Source organism: Chionomys nivalis, chromosome 3 (genome assembly GCF_950005125.1).
Source record: "Chionomys nivalis chromosome 3, mChiNiv1.1, whole genome shotgun sequence".
Taxonomy (NCBI): Eukaryota; Metazoa; Chordata; class Mammalia; order Rodentia; family Cricetidae; genus Chionomys; species Chionomys nivalis.
The window spans coordinates 8825066-8843933 of NC_080088.1; the positions used below are offsets into that span (position 1 = coordinate 8825066).

General features: G+C 46.3%; 1 protein-coding gene across 6 annotated transcripts in view; it reads left to right on the top strand.

Moving 5' to 3' along the window:
- Positions 1 to 18868, top strand: part of Tiam1 (TIAM Rac1 associated GEF 1) — a 353183-nt gene that overhangs the window by 325168 nt on the left and 9147 nt on the right. For all 6 annotated transcript variants that reach the window (XM_057763555.1, XM_057763556.1, XM_057763560.1 and 3 more), the window contains 5 exons: positions 4089 to 4268; positions 4401 to 4519; positions 12158 to 12266; positions 16044 to 16102; positions 16564 to 16666. In XM_057763555.1, the coding sequence (XP_057619538.1) occupies positions 4089 to 4268; positions 4401 to 4519; positions 12158 to 12266; positions 16044 to 16102; positions 16564 to 16666 (570 nt within the window). The remainder of the gene's footprint in view (positions 1 to 4088; positions 4269 to 4400; positions 4520 to 12157; positions 12267 to 16043; positions 16103 to 16563; positions 16667 to 18868) is intronic.

The window sequence follows — 18868 nt, forward strand, 5'->3', positions numbered from 1 at the left end:
AAACTACTTTCTTTCTCGTTTTTTAATTTTTTCGAGACAGGGTTTCTTTGTGTAGCCTTGACTGTCCTGGAATTCTCTTTGTAGACCAGGTTGGCTTTGAACTCAGAGACCTGTCTGCCTCTGTCTCCCTAGTGCTGGGATTAAAGACGTGTGCAACCACTACCCAGCTATTCCTCCTTTTCATTGATTTCTATTACAAATCAACATTGTACAAGTCTCCAGAAACTTTCTGAAGCCTTCATCGTTTAGTGTATGGTGGTCTGCAATACGTAAAACGTTGATCTCCCCCAAGTAAGAGAGGAATGGTAGTTAGCAGAGGCTGAGGAGGACAGGGGATGATAGGAAGAGGGTGGTTAGAGGTAGATAGTGCAGCCAAACAGAAGGATATAGCACAGCAGAGGATATAGCACTGTGCACTCATCTTGCGTGCAGAAAGCCTCAAGTTCAAGTCCCGTGCCTCCAAGAGAAAATCAGAAAGCATGGCTGAGTGATGGAGAGTGGTTAGCAATAATTAGAAGAAACAGAATATTGTAGACACAAAGCGATCACAATGTCTGTGGTGGATATTCTGATTGCTCTTGCTGATCATCACGGATGAATATACTAAAAATATCCCATTCTACCCCATGAATATGTATAATTGTTACATACTCATTTTAAAAACCCACTTCTAGCCCCTTGTGCCAGCACACATCTAGTTCAGTCACTCAGCAAACTGAAACAGTAGGTACAATCTTGAGCTCAAGACCAGCCTGACTATCTGGCTAGACCTTGTCTTAAAAAAGAAAATCCAGTTCAATTTAGTCAAAAGGTTTTCACAAGTCAGCTTGATGCATGCTATCCGTGTATTAGCCATTTCTGTAGACAGACTCCTCCCACAGGCATTAACGAAGTCCTTCTCTGGAAGGCAGAATCAGTGCACGGTTTGGTTTTGGCTTTTGTCCCTGGAAATGAGCGTGCTTTTCCTCAACATTGCTATGCGCGGCCAAGCAAACATTTCTCATCAAGTCCCTGGTTGAATAATTTCCATGTTTTGTGTTTATGTTTGCTACCCAGGAGAACTAGCTTGCCTTAATTTAAAATCAATGTTAGGAAATGCTAGAATAATACAGATCTTCGGATAACAAAAGACTCTGCCCCAGATAATGCGAGGCATGCTGGGAGTGCTAGTCTGTGCCGAAGGATTCAGAGAATTTCCCTGCCGTGCTGCCTGATCTTAACCCATGTTTTCACACGTGTGTATTGGCTGCGTGTGTGCATGTGTGTTTCCTTTAAAACTTTTATTGATTGCTAATCATTATCAGAGTGCCAGAATAAACATGATAGAGTTATTTGTCCTGTAGTGAAGTTGTTATATGTGCATTATATTCCTTCAAGCAGTTAGTACTTTTTTTTTTTTTTTTTTGTTTTTTTCGAGACAGGGTTTCTCTGTGGTTTTGGAGCCTGTCCTGGAACTAGCTCTGTAGACCAGGCTGGTCTTGAACTCACAGAGATCCGCCTGCCTCTTGCCTCCCGAGTGCTGGGATTAAAGGCGTGCGCCACCACTGCCCGGCTCAGTTAGTACTTTTTTAATCACTCAATTAGATTAAATTTGCCTGTGTGGATTTTTTTTAATTCAGTAACATTATTCTTTGCATCTGAAAATATTGTACCATCACTCCAAATTGTCCCATAAAACAGTAGGCATGACCTACATTTTTTAGTTGTCCAGTGAGCTGAAGGTTTTTTGAGATCCAGAATGTGTGTCTGCCATTCTTAACAGACTGAGGTGGGCTGGATGGGAGGACTGCACTGTGCTCTAAGAGCCCACTCCTCCCTCTAGAAAATTGAGTGCCTGCTCCTCCCCCATAGGATATGTACTTCATGACTTAGTGACTGTCTTAGGGTTTCTATTGCTGTGAAGAGACACCCTGGCCACAGCCACTCTTATAAAGGAAAGCATCTAATTGGACTGGCGTACAGTTTCAGAGATTCAGACCATCATCATCGTGGTGGGGAGCATGACAGCATGCAGGCAGACATGGGGCTGGCTACATCTTCATCAAAAGACAACAGGAATGAGCTGAGACACTGAGCATGGCTTGTCATATATGAGACCTCAAAGTCCACCCCAACAGCCACACACTTTCTCTACAAGGCCACACCCACTGCAACAAAGTCACGCCTCCTAATAGTGCCGCTCCCTCTGGGGTCCATTTTCTTTCAAACAGTGACCAACAGCTCTGTTTGCACATGGGAATCTGGATATTAGAAATCAGGTTTCTCCTTGTGTCAGCCCTAGAGCTAGCCCAGCTTCCCTAGCGTGTAGAGGTTACTATCCCCATGTCCTTTTCCTTCAAGACCTTTTTACTCTTTGAAAGGAGAATCATGAGCTGAACCTGTGGAATCTGATCTCCTCTCCTCACCCTCTCCCTCTCCTCTCTCTTCCCCCTCCTTCTCCCCTCCCTTCCTTTTCCTCCTCCTCTCTCGACAAGGAGTCTCTGTCAACCTGGGATGTGCCATGTAGACCAACCTGACCTTGAACTCAGAGACTCACCTGCCTCTGCCTCCTGAATACTTAGATTGGAGGCATAGGACCCTGTGTCCAGTTTGACTCTTCCTAATAGGATTTCAAGGGGCTCCAAAACTGGCCATGCGAGCTTCTTCTAGGGTCGCTGTGCTGTTAAAAGACCTTACCATTTCACGACACCCTTATATAGTATCTTCAGTATTATGTAACACTACTAACCACTTGGGGATGGAGATATATATATATTTTTTAAATGGATAACCACCAAGTTTTAGGAAATTGCTCATTCGTTCATGGGCTATCAGGTTCCTCTGATAGACCGGGTGCTGTTATGAAGAATCTAAGTCCACGGAGGGCTGCATCTACTTTCTGATGGACAAACATAATCCTAATGACTGTGTGGGTTCTGGGTGTGAAGAATGAGTTTGTTCCCACAGTGGTCATGCTTGTGTATTAATTTCTTCTCAAAACCGTGACTCCAAAATAGACAAAGAGAAGAAACATGCAAGGCAGGGGCTCGCTCTTCCTCTTGCAGGCCTGCACTGCGGCAGCCACTCTCCCAGTGGCTGTTCACAGTAGCCCGAGCCTTGCAGGGTCCACTGTGACGTCACTTGAGTGTACCCCCCCCTTTCATGTATTTTGCCTCTCCCCAACATTGCTCTGTACCTGGAAGGCATTAGCCATTTCCCCAGTCAGCCTGTTGGGTTCTCCGGGGCCACTCGCCATCCCAGCTTGAACACAGATGAAGGGGAGGCTGGGGAGAAGATGCTTGCCAGTGCTCAGAGCTCTGTTGGGTCAACGCCCACCACCCAGATGCTAACAGCTGGTAGCACCGAGCTGACACTGAGCAGATGATTCTGAGGCTCCTGGCCTCACCCCACTTAACAAACTTAACAAGGCTGCAGGATGCTGTTCTGCCCCCCCCCCCCCCCCGTTCCCTGCCTGTTTTAAAAAGGTCCTCCCAGAGAAGTGCTTGGGAGCTTGGGAACCAGGGGGAGGTTTCAGTTGGAGGTGTTAAGATTATTCTGGTGTGGTGGGGCAAACAGATCAGATGATAGCTGTAAATGGTCCGGAGGAGGGCACAGCCATGCAGGGTCCCTTGGAATAGGATGGGCTCTGGGTGTGTGGCAGACCTGAGTGGTCTGACATCTGGCCCCTAGGCAATGAACGCTGAGGTAGGAGCTGGGGACCAGACTGTCAGTGCCTCCTGGAACTGATAGGCACACTCTAAATTGATTCTTGCAGGCAAATCATTTGCTATCTTTAGGAATTGGCTAGGCCTGGGAAGAGCAATCTCCGCAAGGACAGTAAGAGTCAGGATGTCAGAGTGGAAAGGCATGCTCAATCCGAGGAGGGTGCACGAAATCCTTTAACTAGCGTGCATCCCCATCAAACTCACGCATGACTGACAGGCCCATCCAGCGTGTGCCTCAGCAGAGACCTCCTCCCTCTCCCCGAGCCTGCTGTGCCCAGACCTATAAAAAGAAGCCTTGGATTCAGAACGAGTGTGAGAGAGACAAGGCGGGAAAGGAGCCACTGGGGCACGCCACTCTGATGGTCTGTGTTCTGTCCCTTCCAGCCAAGACGGACACAGCCTTCAAGGCGTTCCTAGATGCCCAGAACCCGAGGCAGCAACACTCCTCCACACTGGAGTCTTACCTCATCAAACCCATTCAGAGGGTCCTCAAGTACCCGCTTCTGCTCAGAGAGCTGTTTGCACTGACTGACGCGGAGAGCGAGGAACACTACCACCTGGATGGTGAGCATCCCCTCCCTCCTGCCTCCACTCCTCACCCCATCCCCACCTCTGCTCAGGCCTCTCCGCGCCTCAACTGCACCTGCCCCAGCCTGGCCTCTGCACAGCCCCCTTTTCAATGCCTGTGTTTTCTAGTGGCCATTAAGACGATGAACAAGGTTGCCAGTCACATCAATGAGATGCAGAAGATCCATGAGGAGTTTGGGGCCGTGTTTGACCAGCTGATTGCTGAGCAGACAGGAGAGAAGAAGGAGGTGAGGAGGCCCCCTCCCACACACTGCTCAATCTTGATGCTCTCTGTTTAGAAGGTGCCCCTTTCCCCCCATGCTCATCCTTGATGATCTCTGTTTATGAGGTACTCCCCCCACCTCAATGTGTGGGAAAGTTGTCTCCATTGGAGCTACAGAGACTGAAGATCTGTATTTGTAGCTGTGTCTCTTTTCCTAAAGATGGCTGAACTGTGTGATGACAGCCTCCATATTTCTGTCTCCCTGGGCACCATCGTCACATCCTTAGCTCTGAGAGTATCTGACAGAAGGGATTCTGCATACAATGTTTAAAACTTGAGAGTCTGTCTCAAAAAAGTGTTGCATTCATTTACTTGGTTATGGCGGGAGGTGCCATCCTAAGAATGTGGAGGTTGGAGGACAACTTTTGGGTTGGTTCTCTCCTGTCACCACGGGGCCCAGGACCTGTGATTGTTTTCTCTGGCGGGTGTTGTGCAACAGGACCTTTTCTTGGGAAGATGACACACATCCTCTCACCCCAGACAAGGAGCCCAAGACAGACCAAAGTACGAATACCTCTCAAGTCCAACTTGGTGAACCAGTGAGTTTTACTGGGGTTACTTACAGGGCTATGGGTGAGGCTTCACTTACAGGAGCAGGAATGACTCAAAGACAGCTGCATTACCAAGGCCCACCCAGTGTGGGTGACAGGTCACACAGCTAGGAATTACTGCAGGCAGCTCCGCAGGTTGGAGAGCATCCTTCCCAAGTGACTCTGGTCTAAACCTCTTCCAGACAGCTCTGCTGGTTTCTGCCAGCAGGTCTGGTCTGAGAATCTTTGCATCTTGGCTTGTCTAAGAGTGACTCTTGGTTGTCTTTATTGCTTACTCTGGGAGGGAGGGTCCTAGCAAATCTGGCTAGTTTCAGGGACTTCCTGAAGCTGTTTTGAATTATTTACCATCTGTCTTGAGGAGTTCCTGGGAGATGGGATGGTTCAATCTTGAAACTTCCACGCACCAGTAGGACTCTTGTCTTTGAAGCCCATGTGTCTTAGCTTCATGTCTTAGCTTCTTTTCCTGTCACTTTGATGAACTACTCAGGCTTGAGTTGGCTCCCAGTTCCGGGTAAGTCCACCGTGGCAGGGTAGTCACGGTGCAGAATTGTGAAGGAGCTGGCCGCATTGTGGTGTCAGTCAGAGAGAGCGGTGTGCCCATGCTGGCGGTCAGCTTGCCTTCTGCTTTTCACACAGTCCAGGATCCCTGCCCACGATTAAGATGACCCTTCCCAAGGCGACTAATATAACGTCCCCGGGACACTCTCTGAGGCTGCCTTCACCTGTTCAGCCCTCCACAGATATACCCCGTGGTCTGCCTCCCAGGCATTGAATTGATATCTATGCTCAGGGCTACCCACGGATTTGTATTTTCACCAGAACTTTTCTTGATAGAACAGACATGTTTCAGATGCTCCACTCTTTGTCATTGGGGTCTCACAAAACTCAGTATGGCTCTTAATCCATGCTACACGTAGAATTGAGTGTCCTTATCCAGTCTGGGCTGTTTTTATGAATGCCATTGAAGGGTGACTCTGAGTCCCCAGATTAGAATATCTATCATTTATTTAGTCCCAGCCACATAGTTGGCACTTGATAAATTCCATTCTGCATTATGCTTCCGCCTGAGGGGCCTGGAGCGCGCGCATGCCCCTGCGGTGGCTAGTCGGGTGGGAGCAAGGCTGGCTAAGTTGGCTTGCTTACTCTGCAGAAGGCGCCTCCCTCACAGAGACAAAGGACCATTATCCAGCTGCTTGGTGTGTTCATTTACATACATTATGGGGTGTGGGTGTGGATACCACAATGTTTGGAGGTCTGAGAACAGTTCCACAAAGCACTTCTCCCCTTTCACCCGCAAGCGCCTAGCCCCAGGCTCATTTATGCGTCCTCAGTGAAACCGAACGTGTTTTCAAACTGTCTAAAAGATAACATTTAGAAGGCAGTGCAGCGAGAATGGTGCAGAGATGTGAAAATGAGCGTGTGAGGATGCACGCATGCAGTGGGTTTCCTGCGGCTGGAGGAAGTCCACGAAGGCCACTTCCAGACTGGACATAATTGCTTATCTGCCGCCCCCACCTTGCAGAGTTGAGATGGCTTCAGCACAGTGTGCAATGCTAGCACCTAACAGCCTGGGGAGGTGGCTGCAGGGGATGTGTCCTTTCCCACTGGAAGGCAGGGCATTGCCCCATGAGATAGAACAATAGAACACGCGTGTCCCCGGCCTAGAGGCAATGATTTTATCTTTAGGGTTTAGGGAAGAGAAATGCTGCTCTTCTGGAATATCTGTTCCTTCTTCTATAGAATATTTATGATAATTATTATTAATTCTCCCTAAATATAATAAAAAAGGCAAGAAGAAAACTCTAGTTTCCAAACACAGCTGGCATGGTTAGCAAGTCCAGTACCACATGGCTGTTCTCAGGAGGGTGACTAGGAGGATCAGGAGCTGGAGGCTCCCAATGTCTGTGATTCTACAAGAATAAAACCCGGGGAGAGCGAGCCTTGGGGCTCATGCCAAGGTTATTGGCAAGCGTACATACTGCTGTAGCAGTATGCAATAACTCAGCTACGGCAGGTGGCTGGGGGTGGGGGACACACAGGTCCTCTTCTGAGTCTCACAGGGTTGATTCTTGATCCAGGAAGTCCCCTTTTTTGGCAGCATCCTATGAAAACCTAGAATGAACTGTGAACAGGTTTGTAAGCAGTTGGGAATATTGGTCAGTGTCTGCAGATTTTTGCTGAAATGGCCACACCCTCCCTAGGGTCGCCTGAGTCCTGTTTTATAGCCGGCTTTCCTTGGGGCACCACTGGGGATTATGCTCACAGAAGACAAAGCTAGCAAGCAAGTATGTCACGATGAGCCTGGACCTTCAGTGTTCCTAGTCCTCCACATTATTCGTTGTGTGTGTGGGGTTTAACTGGGCCCTGTGGAACATTACTTTCGCTCGGCAAATTAGAAGTAGCTGTGGGGATATTTCCCCCTAAAGGGGTGCCTCCAATAGCCGAATTCAGTAAGGTAAGCTAGTCCACTAATGCAAGCCTGCTAGCAGAATTCACTCTGGACACTTCAAAGGAAGGCCCATGCAGGGCGATTGGACAGTGTGAGCATCCCTGGGCTTCTTGTTACCTTTGCCAAGTGGAAACCGTGAGGGCATCTCAAGGGTTATAGCTGTCCGTTTTTACCTGTGCCCTTGAAGACTTCCTTCTAGCACCCATTTGAGTTTTGTGGATCCAGATTTTTGTCATGGGTATTCAAGGCAGGTCTGTAGAAGCTCCTGAGGGCGGATAGAGATATTTACACCAAGGCCAGTAACCAAATCATGGCCATGCCCCAAATCACAAGGGCAGGGATGTAGATTCTATGTAGTCTGGAAGGATAGAGTAGAGCATCACATGACAGAAGGTGTGTGTCACATATACATACCATATTCACACAACATACACACATACCATGCACCATGCACATATACTACACACATATACTACACATACTATACACACATACATATACTATATACATGTACATACCACAATTGCACAGATCATATACACATACCACACACACCACAATCATATACATACCAAAGTAACATATATGTCACAATAATACACGCGTGAACACACACATGCACACACACACTCACACAATTTTGTTTCCTGGAGGAAATAGTTTGAACAACCTATCACAAGGATTTTTTAAAAACAAACTATCTAAGACTGTATCTCAACATATTTCTGGAGAATTTGATTATGTGTATCTTCTGTTGACCGAGGTTTCCTGTCCTGCCTGATCCCGTAGCCGTTCAGTCCCAAAGAAACACACAGAGGTCTACCTTAATCATAAACTGGTTGGCCTATTAGCTCAGGCTTCTTATTAATTAATTCTTACATCTTACATTAACCCATTATTCTTGTCTGTGTTAACCACATGGCTTGTTACCTTTTTCTGCGAGGCAGTCACATTTTGCTTGCTCTGTGTCTGGGTGACGACTGCAAACTGAGCTTTGTTCTTCCGAGAATTCTCCTCTTCTTTCTCATTGCCCCGCCTCTACCTCCTGCCTGGTCGTTCCACCTATACTTTCTGCCTGGCTACTGGCCAATCAGTGTTTTATTAAACAAGTACAAGAAACAAATCTTTACAGGATAAAACTATTGTCCCACAGCAACCACCTCACCCTCCGCTTTTTTTTTTCAAAACAAAAACTCTGAATGGAATCTCCTTTGTTTAACTTTCTTCCTGACCATTATCCATACAAATTGTAACCAACACTCTACGAAGAAAAACATCCATAATCAATTTTTGGGGAATGTGGACATAGTTTTCCAGGCTACTTCCTGCTGGTTGGGGGCGCTGATAATCTTATGGGAAACTAAAGAAAATTTAGAGTTATGATCAAGTCCTGACTGGAGTATTCTGTGAGGCTTGATCATCTCAGGCAGCAGTCTTGAAATTGTTCTGGATGCAGAACTCAGACATGTGGGCCATCCATTTCTACCGGAGATTTTTTAGGTGATCTTCCTTGATCAAACCTGATTTTTCTTAACTTAGATTGAATCCATAGCTTCTCATTTCCTATGGAAACAAGAGGAAATCCTCTTCTCCACAGTAACATATCTTTTGACTTATATTTTAATGTCAAGGCATTTTTAAAACATATATGTTGGATTAATTGAGCAGTATTTATAATCAAATGTCTGCAAAAAAAGGTACCAAGCCACATGGCTAACACAGACAAGAATTTTGGGCTAATATAAGCTATGAGAGTTAATAAGAAGCCTGAGCTAATAGGCAAATCAGTTTATGATTAATGTGCATTTCTTTGGGACTGAACGACTGTGGGGCCGGGCAGGACAGAAACATCTGTCAACATTCTTTACTGGGAGGAGCGTGGGCGAATGGATGGCAGAGACGAGTTCCCTTAGCTGCAGGTGTCCTGGGGGCTTGGTTAATATCTATAAGCATATTAATATGATCTCTTAATATTTTTACCCTTGGCAATAGTATGATTCAGTAATAATTGCAGTAATTATTATAACCCCCACCAAGGGTAGCAGTCCCTCTATTCAGTCCCTATTGGAGCTACTGTCCAACAGTGTGGCTGGCTTTGGGGGCTGGAGAAGGCAAATGAAGCTGTACTGTGTTGAGCAGGCTGCCAGGTTGTTGCTGTGCCTAAAAACAGTAGGGGCACCTTGAGATCGTATGCAGCAATGTCACGGGAGCTGTTTGTCCACTGGAAATAAAATTTCAAGGTTTCAGGTGTTTGAAACATTGCCTTAAGGAAGAGAAAAGTGGGATGAATTTTTTACAGAACCAAAGAATTGAAGTGAGTGGTCAGAAGAACTTACAGTGTTTGTAGTGCCTATACATAGGTAAGACCATGGACTGGGGTAGTCAGAGAATCTGGTCCTTCTCACCTGTAATTACTGCAGAGAGCACCCCCAGCGGGGGAAGGGGGTACAATTTTTTTGTCAGTTTGACACCAGTGGAGTTATTTGGGAAGAGGTATTTCAGTTGAGAGAATGCCTCTGACAGCTGGCCTATAGGCGAGTCTGTAGGATATTCTTGATTAATAATTGATGTGGGAGGCCCAGTCCACAGCAGCGGAGCTATCTCTGGATAGGTGGTCCTGAGTTATATAAGAAACCAGGCTGGACAAGCCAGTAACATCATTCCTCCGTGGCTTCAGTTCCTGCCTCCAGGTCCCTGCCTGTATTCTCTCCTGTTACATCTTCCCTTCGTGGTGGACTGTGACCTGCAAGCTGAAATAACCCTTTCTTCCCCAAGTTGCTTTTGGTTATAGTGTTTATCACGTTTGAAACCCTAACTAGGATGGGGGAAGGGAGGTTGTAATGGACTTTTGCCAGGTTTGGAAGTAGGTAGATGATTCAAAGAAAACACTGTACATGACCATGACTCCCTCAGACCTCTTACCCCAGGGGGATTATGGTCCAAGACCCCCGGTGAGCACTTGAATGAGGGTGGAACTTAGCCCTGGATACCCCACTTTTTTTCCTCTACGCACACACAATGGTTTAACACGCTTTTCACATTAACTGTGCACTTACTGCTCGTGGTGGCTGCACCTTTGCTCTTTGACATGCCAGCAAAACTAGAATGAAGTTTTGCTTCTTCACAATTTCACAGGTAGTTAGTTGAGCTATGGTTCCCGCCCCTCCAGTTAAGTTGAAATCTTTTGTCTTTTGAATGGGAAAGAAGCACATTAGCTTTTTATATCTAAATTGATAGTGTCACTACTCTTGGGCTTTGCAGCCATTATTAAATAACAGCTGATTTGATATTCAAGATGGCTACTAAGTGATAAATGGGCAAGCACCTCATAGTTATGGGTCCTCTGGGTAGTTCAAGTCTCAGGAAGGATGAAGGGGGAGGGTGTGGTCTCATCGTGTTGTTTGGGATGCTTGTCAATTTAAGGTGTATGAATTTCTCTTTGTGGGGATTTTTCATTGAATGCTTTCAGGTCTTCCTTGACCACTGGCAAATGAAAGTACCACGGTACTATCAGGTGTGAGCGCAAGGCTGTCATTGGCCTCTTTGGTTCATTCTGTCCATTAGGGTCTAAGACTGAACCCCTTGTCTGAGTGTTTAGTACTTGACCTTGAAGAGAGCAGGGTTATAGCATTTGATCACATGGTCTCTGAGGAGGTCATTCTCCATTCTTCAGATTTCTGATTTGACTTTTTCCCTTCTAAAGTGAAGTAAGGGTTTCTTTAATGAATTGAGAAAAGGAAAACTCATTTGATTCTGCTACTTCCTGAAGGTGTAACTCACTGGTGTAACTATCTGCTATTTGTCATTGACCACCAATTCCATTAGTTCTTCATTGGCTACAAGAGCTTTAGTTTTATACACAGGGTTTCACATAGTTGCTGTATGTGAACCCTGGCTCACACCCTGTGGTCATCCCATTCCTGAAATTTTTGCAGGCAAACATAGAACAAAAGACAAAATAAGAACTTTGTGTGTGTGTGTGTGTGTGCGCGCACGCGCACACCCCATGTGGCTTTTGGTAATCTTGAAGATTCCTATTTTAACTTGGTCATGTCATATGAATTAATTTTATTAAAATTTCATCATCTTGTTTCCAGGTTAAACAAGGCAAATGGAATGACACCATTTGACCTTCCTAAGTTATTATGGTATCTGCAGCTTCAAGTGGGGGATGGTGTTTACTGACACTAAGAAAGTATCTTTAAAATATGATATATGATTTTCCATGTTACTTTTAAATTTTTCTTCATGTATTTTAATAAATGTCATATTGGATGTTTCTAAACTTAAAGTAAGATTATATCCTGGTAAACCTATGTTCACTTAGAAATGTCTAAGTAAGCTCACTGCAAGTTGAAGCATAAGGTTAAAAACTATGGCGAGTCAAAGCCATCTGTCTGTATTTATAGCAGACAGCCTGCTATTGAATTCATACACATTGTGGAATGACCGGAGAAAGCTGTGGAGCCATATTTAAGTGTCCGTACTAAGCAAGTGTTTTTAGGAACAGCATTTCCATGAACTATAGTGGATATCGGCCTACCACATTTTAAAATTGCATGCAGCCCTACACGTATAAGCACGCCCTGTCTCTGATTTGCAGGTCGCAGATCTCAGCATGGGTGACCTGCTGTTGCACACCGCTGTCATCTGGCTGAACCCGCCCGCCTCGCTGGGAAAGTGGAAAAAGGAGCCAGAACTGGCAGCGTTTGGTAGGTGTCTGAAGAGGGTGCTGAGGATAGGAAACGGCTGACTCATTTTCCAAACAAGAATATTCCTTTTCCAAGAGATGTTTTATTACAGTGAAGCTAATTATAGCTTACTGCTTCAACCACTAATTCTCCCAAATAAATATAAACAGATATAAATTGAGCTTGCTCGCTGAATGGGTTCCGTGTGGTGGACACTCAGCTGCAGGGAGGCATGGCTGTGAGGATAGCACGGGCACAGAAGTTTTTTTTTAAAACATCTTATTCTAAAAATAATTTTACCTGCTAGTCCCTGTGTCTTTATGGATTGATAGTAAATGCAAAAGGTCAAGTGAAAACCCCAGAGCAAACTGTTTGCAAGACCTCACATCCTGGACCTTTCGTTTCCTCCCTGGCTCTCTACTGCTTTATGCAATGCCGAGATTTAGGAGGCCATCTCTCAGCTGAAGTGTTGTTGTGACTGGTGTCTCCATGGGTTGACAGGGACAGCTCCATCATGTTAATACTGGTGAAAGTAGATGCGTTTGTATTTATTTTGATAGGCTATTTCAGGGGTGCAGGTGGAGGTCTCTCACGAGTACTAGACTCACGCCTCTGAGGGAGGAAAGCGAAGCTAACGTACTGGGAAACGTGTGTAGTTCAGAAGATACAGCTGTGGCGCCCGGTGTGGCTGTGAATATGTCCTCTTGCAGGGGCTGTTCCTGAGCATGAGGTGCTTGGCAGCCCTGCTTCTGTTTTATGGTGTGTTTTATCCCTAGCCTTCCCTAGAGGGCTCGGGCTAGAACATTTAGCTGTGGCCATCCCCTCCCCTGATGATGTTTGCTCGAGAAGCAGGTGCTTGCTTACTGCTTCTTTGACCGAATGTTCTTCCGTTCCGGGATATAATTCGCCAGTGGAACTGCCCAGGAATATTCAAGCCAGTGTTAGATACAAGTATTTACTGGCCCTGCTACTGTCTGCTCATTAAGGAATTAGTGATATTCCTAAAATTTCTGAGGAGCCACTGAAGCTCTTGAAGACATTGCATTAAAAATAACCACGGGTTAAAAAAAAAAAAGAACGTGGTAAGAAAACAGAGATAACACGGCATCAGGAAGCGCTGAGGTATTTTATGGCGCTGGGAGGTTTGATAGTGGTGTTGGGGAGACAGTAGGACTTGCTTCCTTTTAGTATGGCCTGTGGTTCAGAGACTTGCAGGGGGACTTTCCTTCTCATGCTCCTTGCTGCTCCTTGCGGGTTGTGGGGCACTAAGAGAATCAGCCATCTGCTTGAGTCTCGCAGCGCCAGAGTACACCGTTAGGATGTTTTTATGTCTTGTCCCCTGAGCTTTACAGATCTCACATAGTTAGAAACAGATAGATTTAGAAGGTGAGAATAATTTGAGTGGGAGAAAGTAAGAGGTTGGCAGAGTTTTCTGTTGGAAGCCGTGTAGAAGTCATGAGTCTCTGGACCGAGAAGAACATGGGATATATGATGGAATAGCCAAAAACCGCCGCCGCTGATAAGGCTGGGGGAGATGGCAGTGTCACCCCACAGAGGTAGCAGGAAGGTGGTGTAGCAGATGCCAGTTGTAAAGTATGGGACGTTCATGACACGTGTCCTGTCGGCTCAGAGAGTACTCTGCATTCCCCTGCTGTGCTGCCTTAGCTACAGGCAGGGGCAGTGTCAAGTAGCTGACTCAGACGCTGAGCCTAGTGCCCGGCTGTAACTGCTCTCTCCAGCTCAGCGCACCAGAGCGCACCAGATCGGGGCTTTGGTTTGTGGGGCAGAACCTTCGAAAGGCTCTGTGATTAGCAGCGAGCATACCAGTACTCAGAATTCTTTTCCAGTGTAACAATCAAGAGAGAGAGGAGGAGGAATTAAAATTAGGATTATGAAAAAGTCTGACTGTGGCAGTGAGCTCTGTTTTCATGAGTCCTGGACATCTGTAACAGTTGTGTTGATTTCAAGTAGCTAAGCAGAACTAAGTAGAAACACCTTCCGAAGTAAGGAGGCATTGTTGAGACGGAAGCAGGTTAAACACTCCTGAGCAGGCAGCTTTGGGTGGCAGCCTAGCTGCCCTTTGGCTTTGGTTTAAACCTCAAGTCTTAGGACATAGCGTGGCATTCTTCCAAAGTGGGTGCTGGCTTCCACCAGCACCTTGCCTCACAGGATGGGCCTGACGCACTGACTGGTGATGTAAAACGCAAACACAGAGACAGTTGCGGTTTAGGCTGTCAAGGGATGCCAGAAATCTTAGGGCTCAAGGCCGTAGGTCAAGGGGTTGTGCAATATCATAGCGCATAGAAGAGGCACGCAGAGTGCTCGTATTCTGACAGAGGAAGCCTGTCCATCCCGATGCAAGTTGGCAAGTAAGCCAGGTACTTTGTGGTGGTCTCCAAAAGCTCAGAGCCCGTGCCCCATCCCTGGAAATTATCAGTATTCATGTCTGACGTACAGTCTCCTCCAGCTCCCATATGTCTAGACCATTCCTCAGGCTCAGAGAATAAGACTTTCTCCGGGTGTTGGGGCAACAGAATTGGGGAAACCAGATCCCACTTTTCAGATGCCTTCCAGCTATGCTCAGATGTCAGAGAAGACAAAACATCTCCTGAGCCTGTCTTCTAGGAGCACCGACTGTACTCACAGTGGCTGATCCCTGTGCCTGTCACTTCCTGAAGCTTCTCCCTCTAGTTAGTATAGTAGTTACTCTTCTGTGACTATGGTAAAACTCACGGCCGCGGTAGAAGGAAGGGTTTGTCTTGGCCTGTGGTTCCTGAGGGAGAGTCTGTTGTGGCAGAGAAAGCGTGGCAGCAGGCAGCCAGAGCAGAGCTGAGAGATCACACCCTCGGCCACATCCAGGAAGCAGGGAGAGCAAACTGGAAGCAGGGCGAGACCTTAACTGTTGGAGTCTACCCCAGGAACGTACTTCCTCCAGCAAGACCCCAACTCATAATGGTTTTGTAACCACCCAAAGAGGGTAGCCCAGTGGGCACTAAGTGTTTCAATACTCAAGCCTAGAGGAAATATTCCTCATTCAAACCACCACAGTCTGGGATTAGTTTCAACACAGGGTTTTTGGGAAAACAGACATTTAAACTACGACAGAGGCTGACAGAAAGGACCAGGATGGCCTGGAATCCCGTTTCCATCCCCTCTAGATGTAGCTGTGTGTCCTTTCATATCCCTGCCATGTTAATCGTGCCTGGCATTGCTTAAGGAATTCTCTGGGAGGATTCTCATCCCATTTAAAAAAACCTAAGAGCACTGTGTTCATTGCTCCTAAGGGACTTACACCGTGGGGAAGAACTGGGGCTATATTCTGTTTCATTGACTCATTTTCATTTCCTTACGTCAAAAAAATTTAGTTCCTGAATCATAAACACCAGGTGGTTAGATATAGAGGAGGAGATAAACAGAGAGGGACTTCATTTGCATAAATGCAAATAACCTCAAGCAGTTTATTAGAGGCCTTTGCACTGGTCCTCCAGCTACTCCAGTTCCCACAGCTAAGTTATAACCTTAAAATAATGAAACTAAATTCCTCCCCTATTTTTTGGTAGAGGGTATTTCCATTTATTTAGGCTTTCTCTACTTAGATTAAAGGCAGAAACGTTTCCCCCAGCAGGCTTGGACTTTCGGGTGTGGTAAATGCGGTCCAGGTGGGTGGCAGTCCAGCACGGGGATCTCTGTGCTCTCCTAACTAACTAGCTGTAGAGTACCGCCCTAAGTGGGCACAGTCAAGGTTTGGAAGCCCCTGCATTTCACACCATGACTGCTTTTCTTATCTTTCACTTGTAGTCTTCAAAACTGCCGTGGTCCTCGTGTATAAGGATGGTTCTAAGCAGAAGAAGAAACTTGTAAGTGTCCTTACGTCATCCATAGTTTCCAAGTGCCTCTGTCTGTTTCTCACGTGTGTCTGCATGGTTCTACCCTTGTTAGCAAAAGCTTATTCCCTCCTTCGTGAGTGTTCCGAAGCCCTCTAGGGGTCCTGCCTGGCTTCCTCCAGCAGATAGGCTCATGGGCAGAGCATGTGAGTCCCCCTCAGCCAGAACACTCTTAAGGCCACTTCTGCCCTTCTCTAGTGTTCTCATTTGTGTGAGATCCCCCCTCCACTTCTGCATTTAATTAGCAAAGCCATTTGCACAACATCTTATCATGCAGCCTCTCATATCTGCGGGTGAAACCGAAATGCATGAAGGGATGTCATGTTCCTTGGGCTTACACTGGGTTCCTAAGTCTGCCGCTGATGGAGAAAGCATGGGAGCTGGTTCAGGTCGATGGTCTTGCTCTAAAACAATGGGCTGCTTCTCTCCCACAGGTTGGCTCTCACAGACTGTCAATCTATGAGGAGTGGGACCCTTTCCGGTTTCGTCACATGATCCCTACTGAAGCTTTGCAAGTACGAGCTCTGCCAACTGCAGGTGAGCCCCATGCGTGCCAGGTCTCCATTTCTTCTCATTTATAGTAATGGGTTGTGTGTATTGTCTGTGTGTGCACACATGTGCCGCGTTGTGTGTTTGTCTGTGCGTGCTCACCTGTGCCGCGTTGTGTGTTTGTCTGTGCGTGCTCATATGTGTCGCGTTGTGTTTGTGCGTGCAAACATGAGCCGTGTCAATTGCAGCAATTGATTCTCCTACTGTGTGGGACTCAGAAGTCATCAAGATTGGCAGCAGGCACCCTCACCTGCTAAGCCCTCTGGCCCTCGGTTCCCCTTATTTCTTATATACGTGTGAATTGTTTGTATCTTCCTTCTGGGTCTACCAGCCCGTCTCTTATCTCCTGTGCTTTAATAACTCCTCCCTCCATCTCCATTGCCTCATTTATTAATAGAAAACAGAACTATATATAGTTTTAATAATTTTCTTAAAGACGTATTATATGCGCATGAATATTTTGCTCGCATGTATATGCACCCCCATATGCCTGGCGGTGCCTCTAGAGTTTGTGAACCACCTTATGGGTGCTGAGTCCTCTGCAGCAAGAGCAGCGAGTGCTCTTAACTGCTGAGCCATCTCCCCAGGCCCCTTTCATTAAGTCTTTAAGAACTTAATACAAAATATTTTGATTATATTCATGCCCCATCAACTATTCCCAGATCTACTCCCACTACCCCTCCCAACTTCCTGCCCTCTTTAAAAACAAAAGCAAAAACAACCCTGTAACTCACCAAGTCCAGTTTGTGCTGCTTATACTCTGGGACCATCTACTGTGACATAGCGGACCTACCAAGGACCGCGTCCTTAAAGAAAACCGACTCTCCCTTCCCAGACGGTGGACTCCCGGTAGCTGCTCAGCTAGGGTAGGGGCTTGAGGGCTCCTCTGGTCTCCATCTAGAGTGTTCACTGGCCTACTTCTTTTTAAGCAGCTTCATTTATTAACTAGTTAACAAATGAACGAGTGAACCAAGTAAGTGAGAGGACTGTATCTGCTTTCTTCAGAATTGTTCTGCGTGATTTGGGGTGGCTTGCTCCTCAAACTTGATTTATAGGTAAATTTGAGGTGCTTTTGGATTGTAGGTCCCCCTAGCAGTTGTGAGTATTTTGAGGTTTAGACGCTTAAATGCTAGTGGTATCTCTTTTTAAAAATTGTTTTGTGTTAATTTTAAAAATGTATTGGCTGGTATTCTGTATACCATGTCCATGCAGTACTTGCAGAAACCACAAGAGGGCGTCAGATCCCCTGAAGCTAGAGTTAAGTTGTGAACAGCCATGTGGGTGCTGGGACATGAAGCTGGGTCCTCTGGAAGAGCCCTCTGGTCTCTTAAGTGATAATCCGTCTCTCCAACCCCTGGTGTCTTTATTTTAAGTGCCATAGACTTATGAGTTAATCTGATTGTATTTCCTCATACCAGGTTTATAAATGTGGAGGTTGGTTTCTGTGGCAAGCTGTAGGCTTCTTAGCCAGGAATTTTGCCTTGATTAAGGACTAGGCCCATAAAGACTCCACATTCTGGAAACAAAGCAGTCTTTGTGATAATGACATTTCTTTCTCCCAACCTCTGTTTTTTTCATTCAAATCAAATTTAAAGCCTTCTAGATAAAAGCATATTTTAATTGAATTAAAAAGACTGGCCACAATGTTAGATTATGAGGTACATTCCAGCGGATTCAAGAATCAGTACTTGCAGTTTGAGTTCGGTCTTAGTTTGGGGAATTTTGGCAGATGGAGAGTTGGCTGATGGAGCCACAGGGAAGGGTTCGTGGCCACGCTTCTGAACCACAGGGTGAGAAAGAGACCTCGAGGTGTGTGCGTGTCTGCAGTGAATGGCTCCTTTCACGAACTCTTAGTTCATGACTTAACATAGTGCAGCATTGTCGGCAGGGCAGAGTTTTAGGCAGAGGAGCTGGCCCTGTGCATCCACGGGTTCAAGCAACAGTAGCTGGCTCTTCGGGTAAAGGCGCTCACCGCCAGCAATGGTGACCTGAGTTTGATCTCCAGGACCCACACAGCGGAAGGAAGGAACAGAATCTCACAAGCTGTTCTCTGGCTTTCAATTGTAGTGTGGATATGAGTGCACGTGCGTGTGTACATGTGTGTGCATGCGTATGCATGTGTGTATGTGTGTGTGTGTGTGTACTCACAGTAAATTCATGGATGTTAAAATGTTTTTTCTTAGCACACCT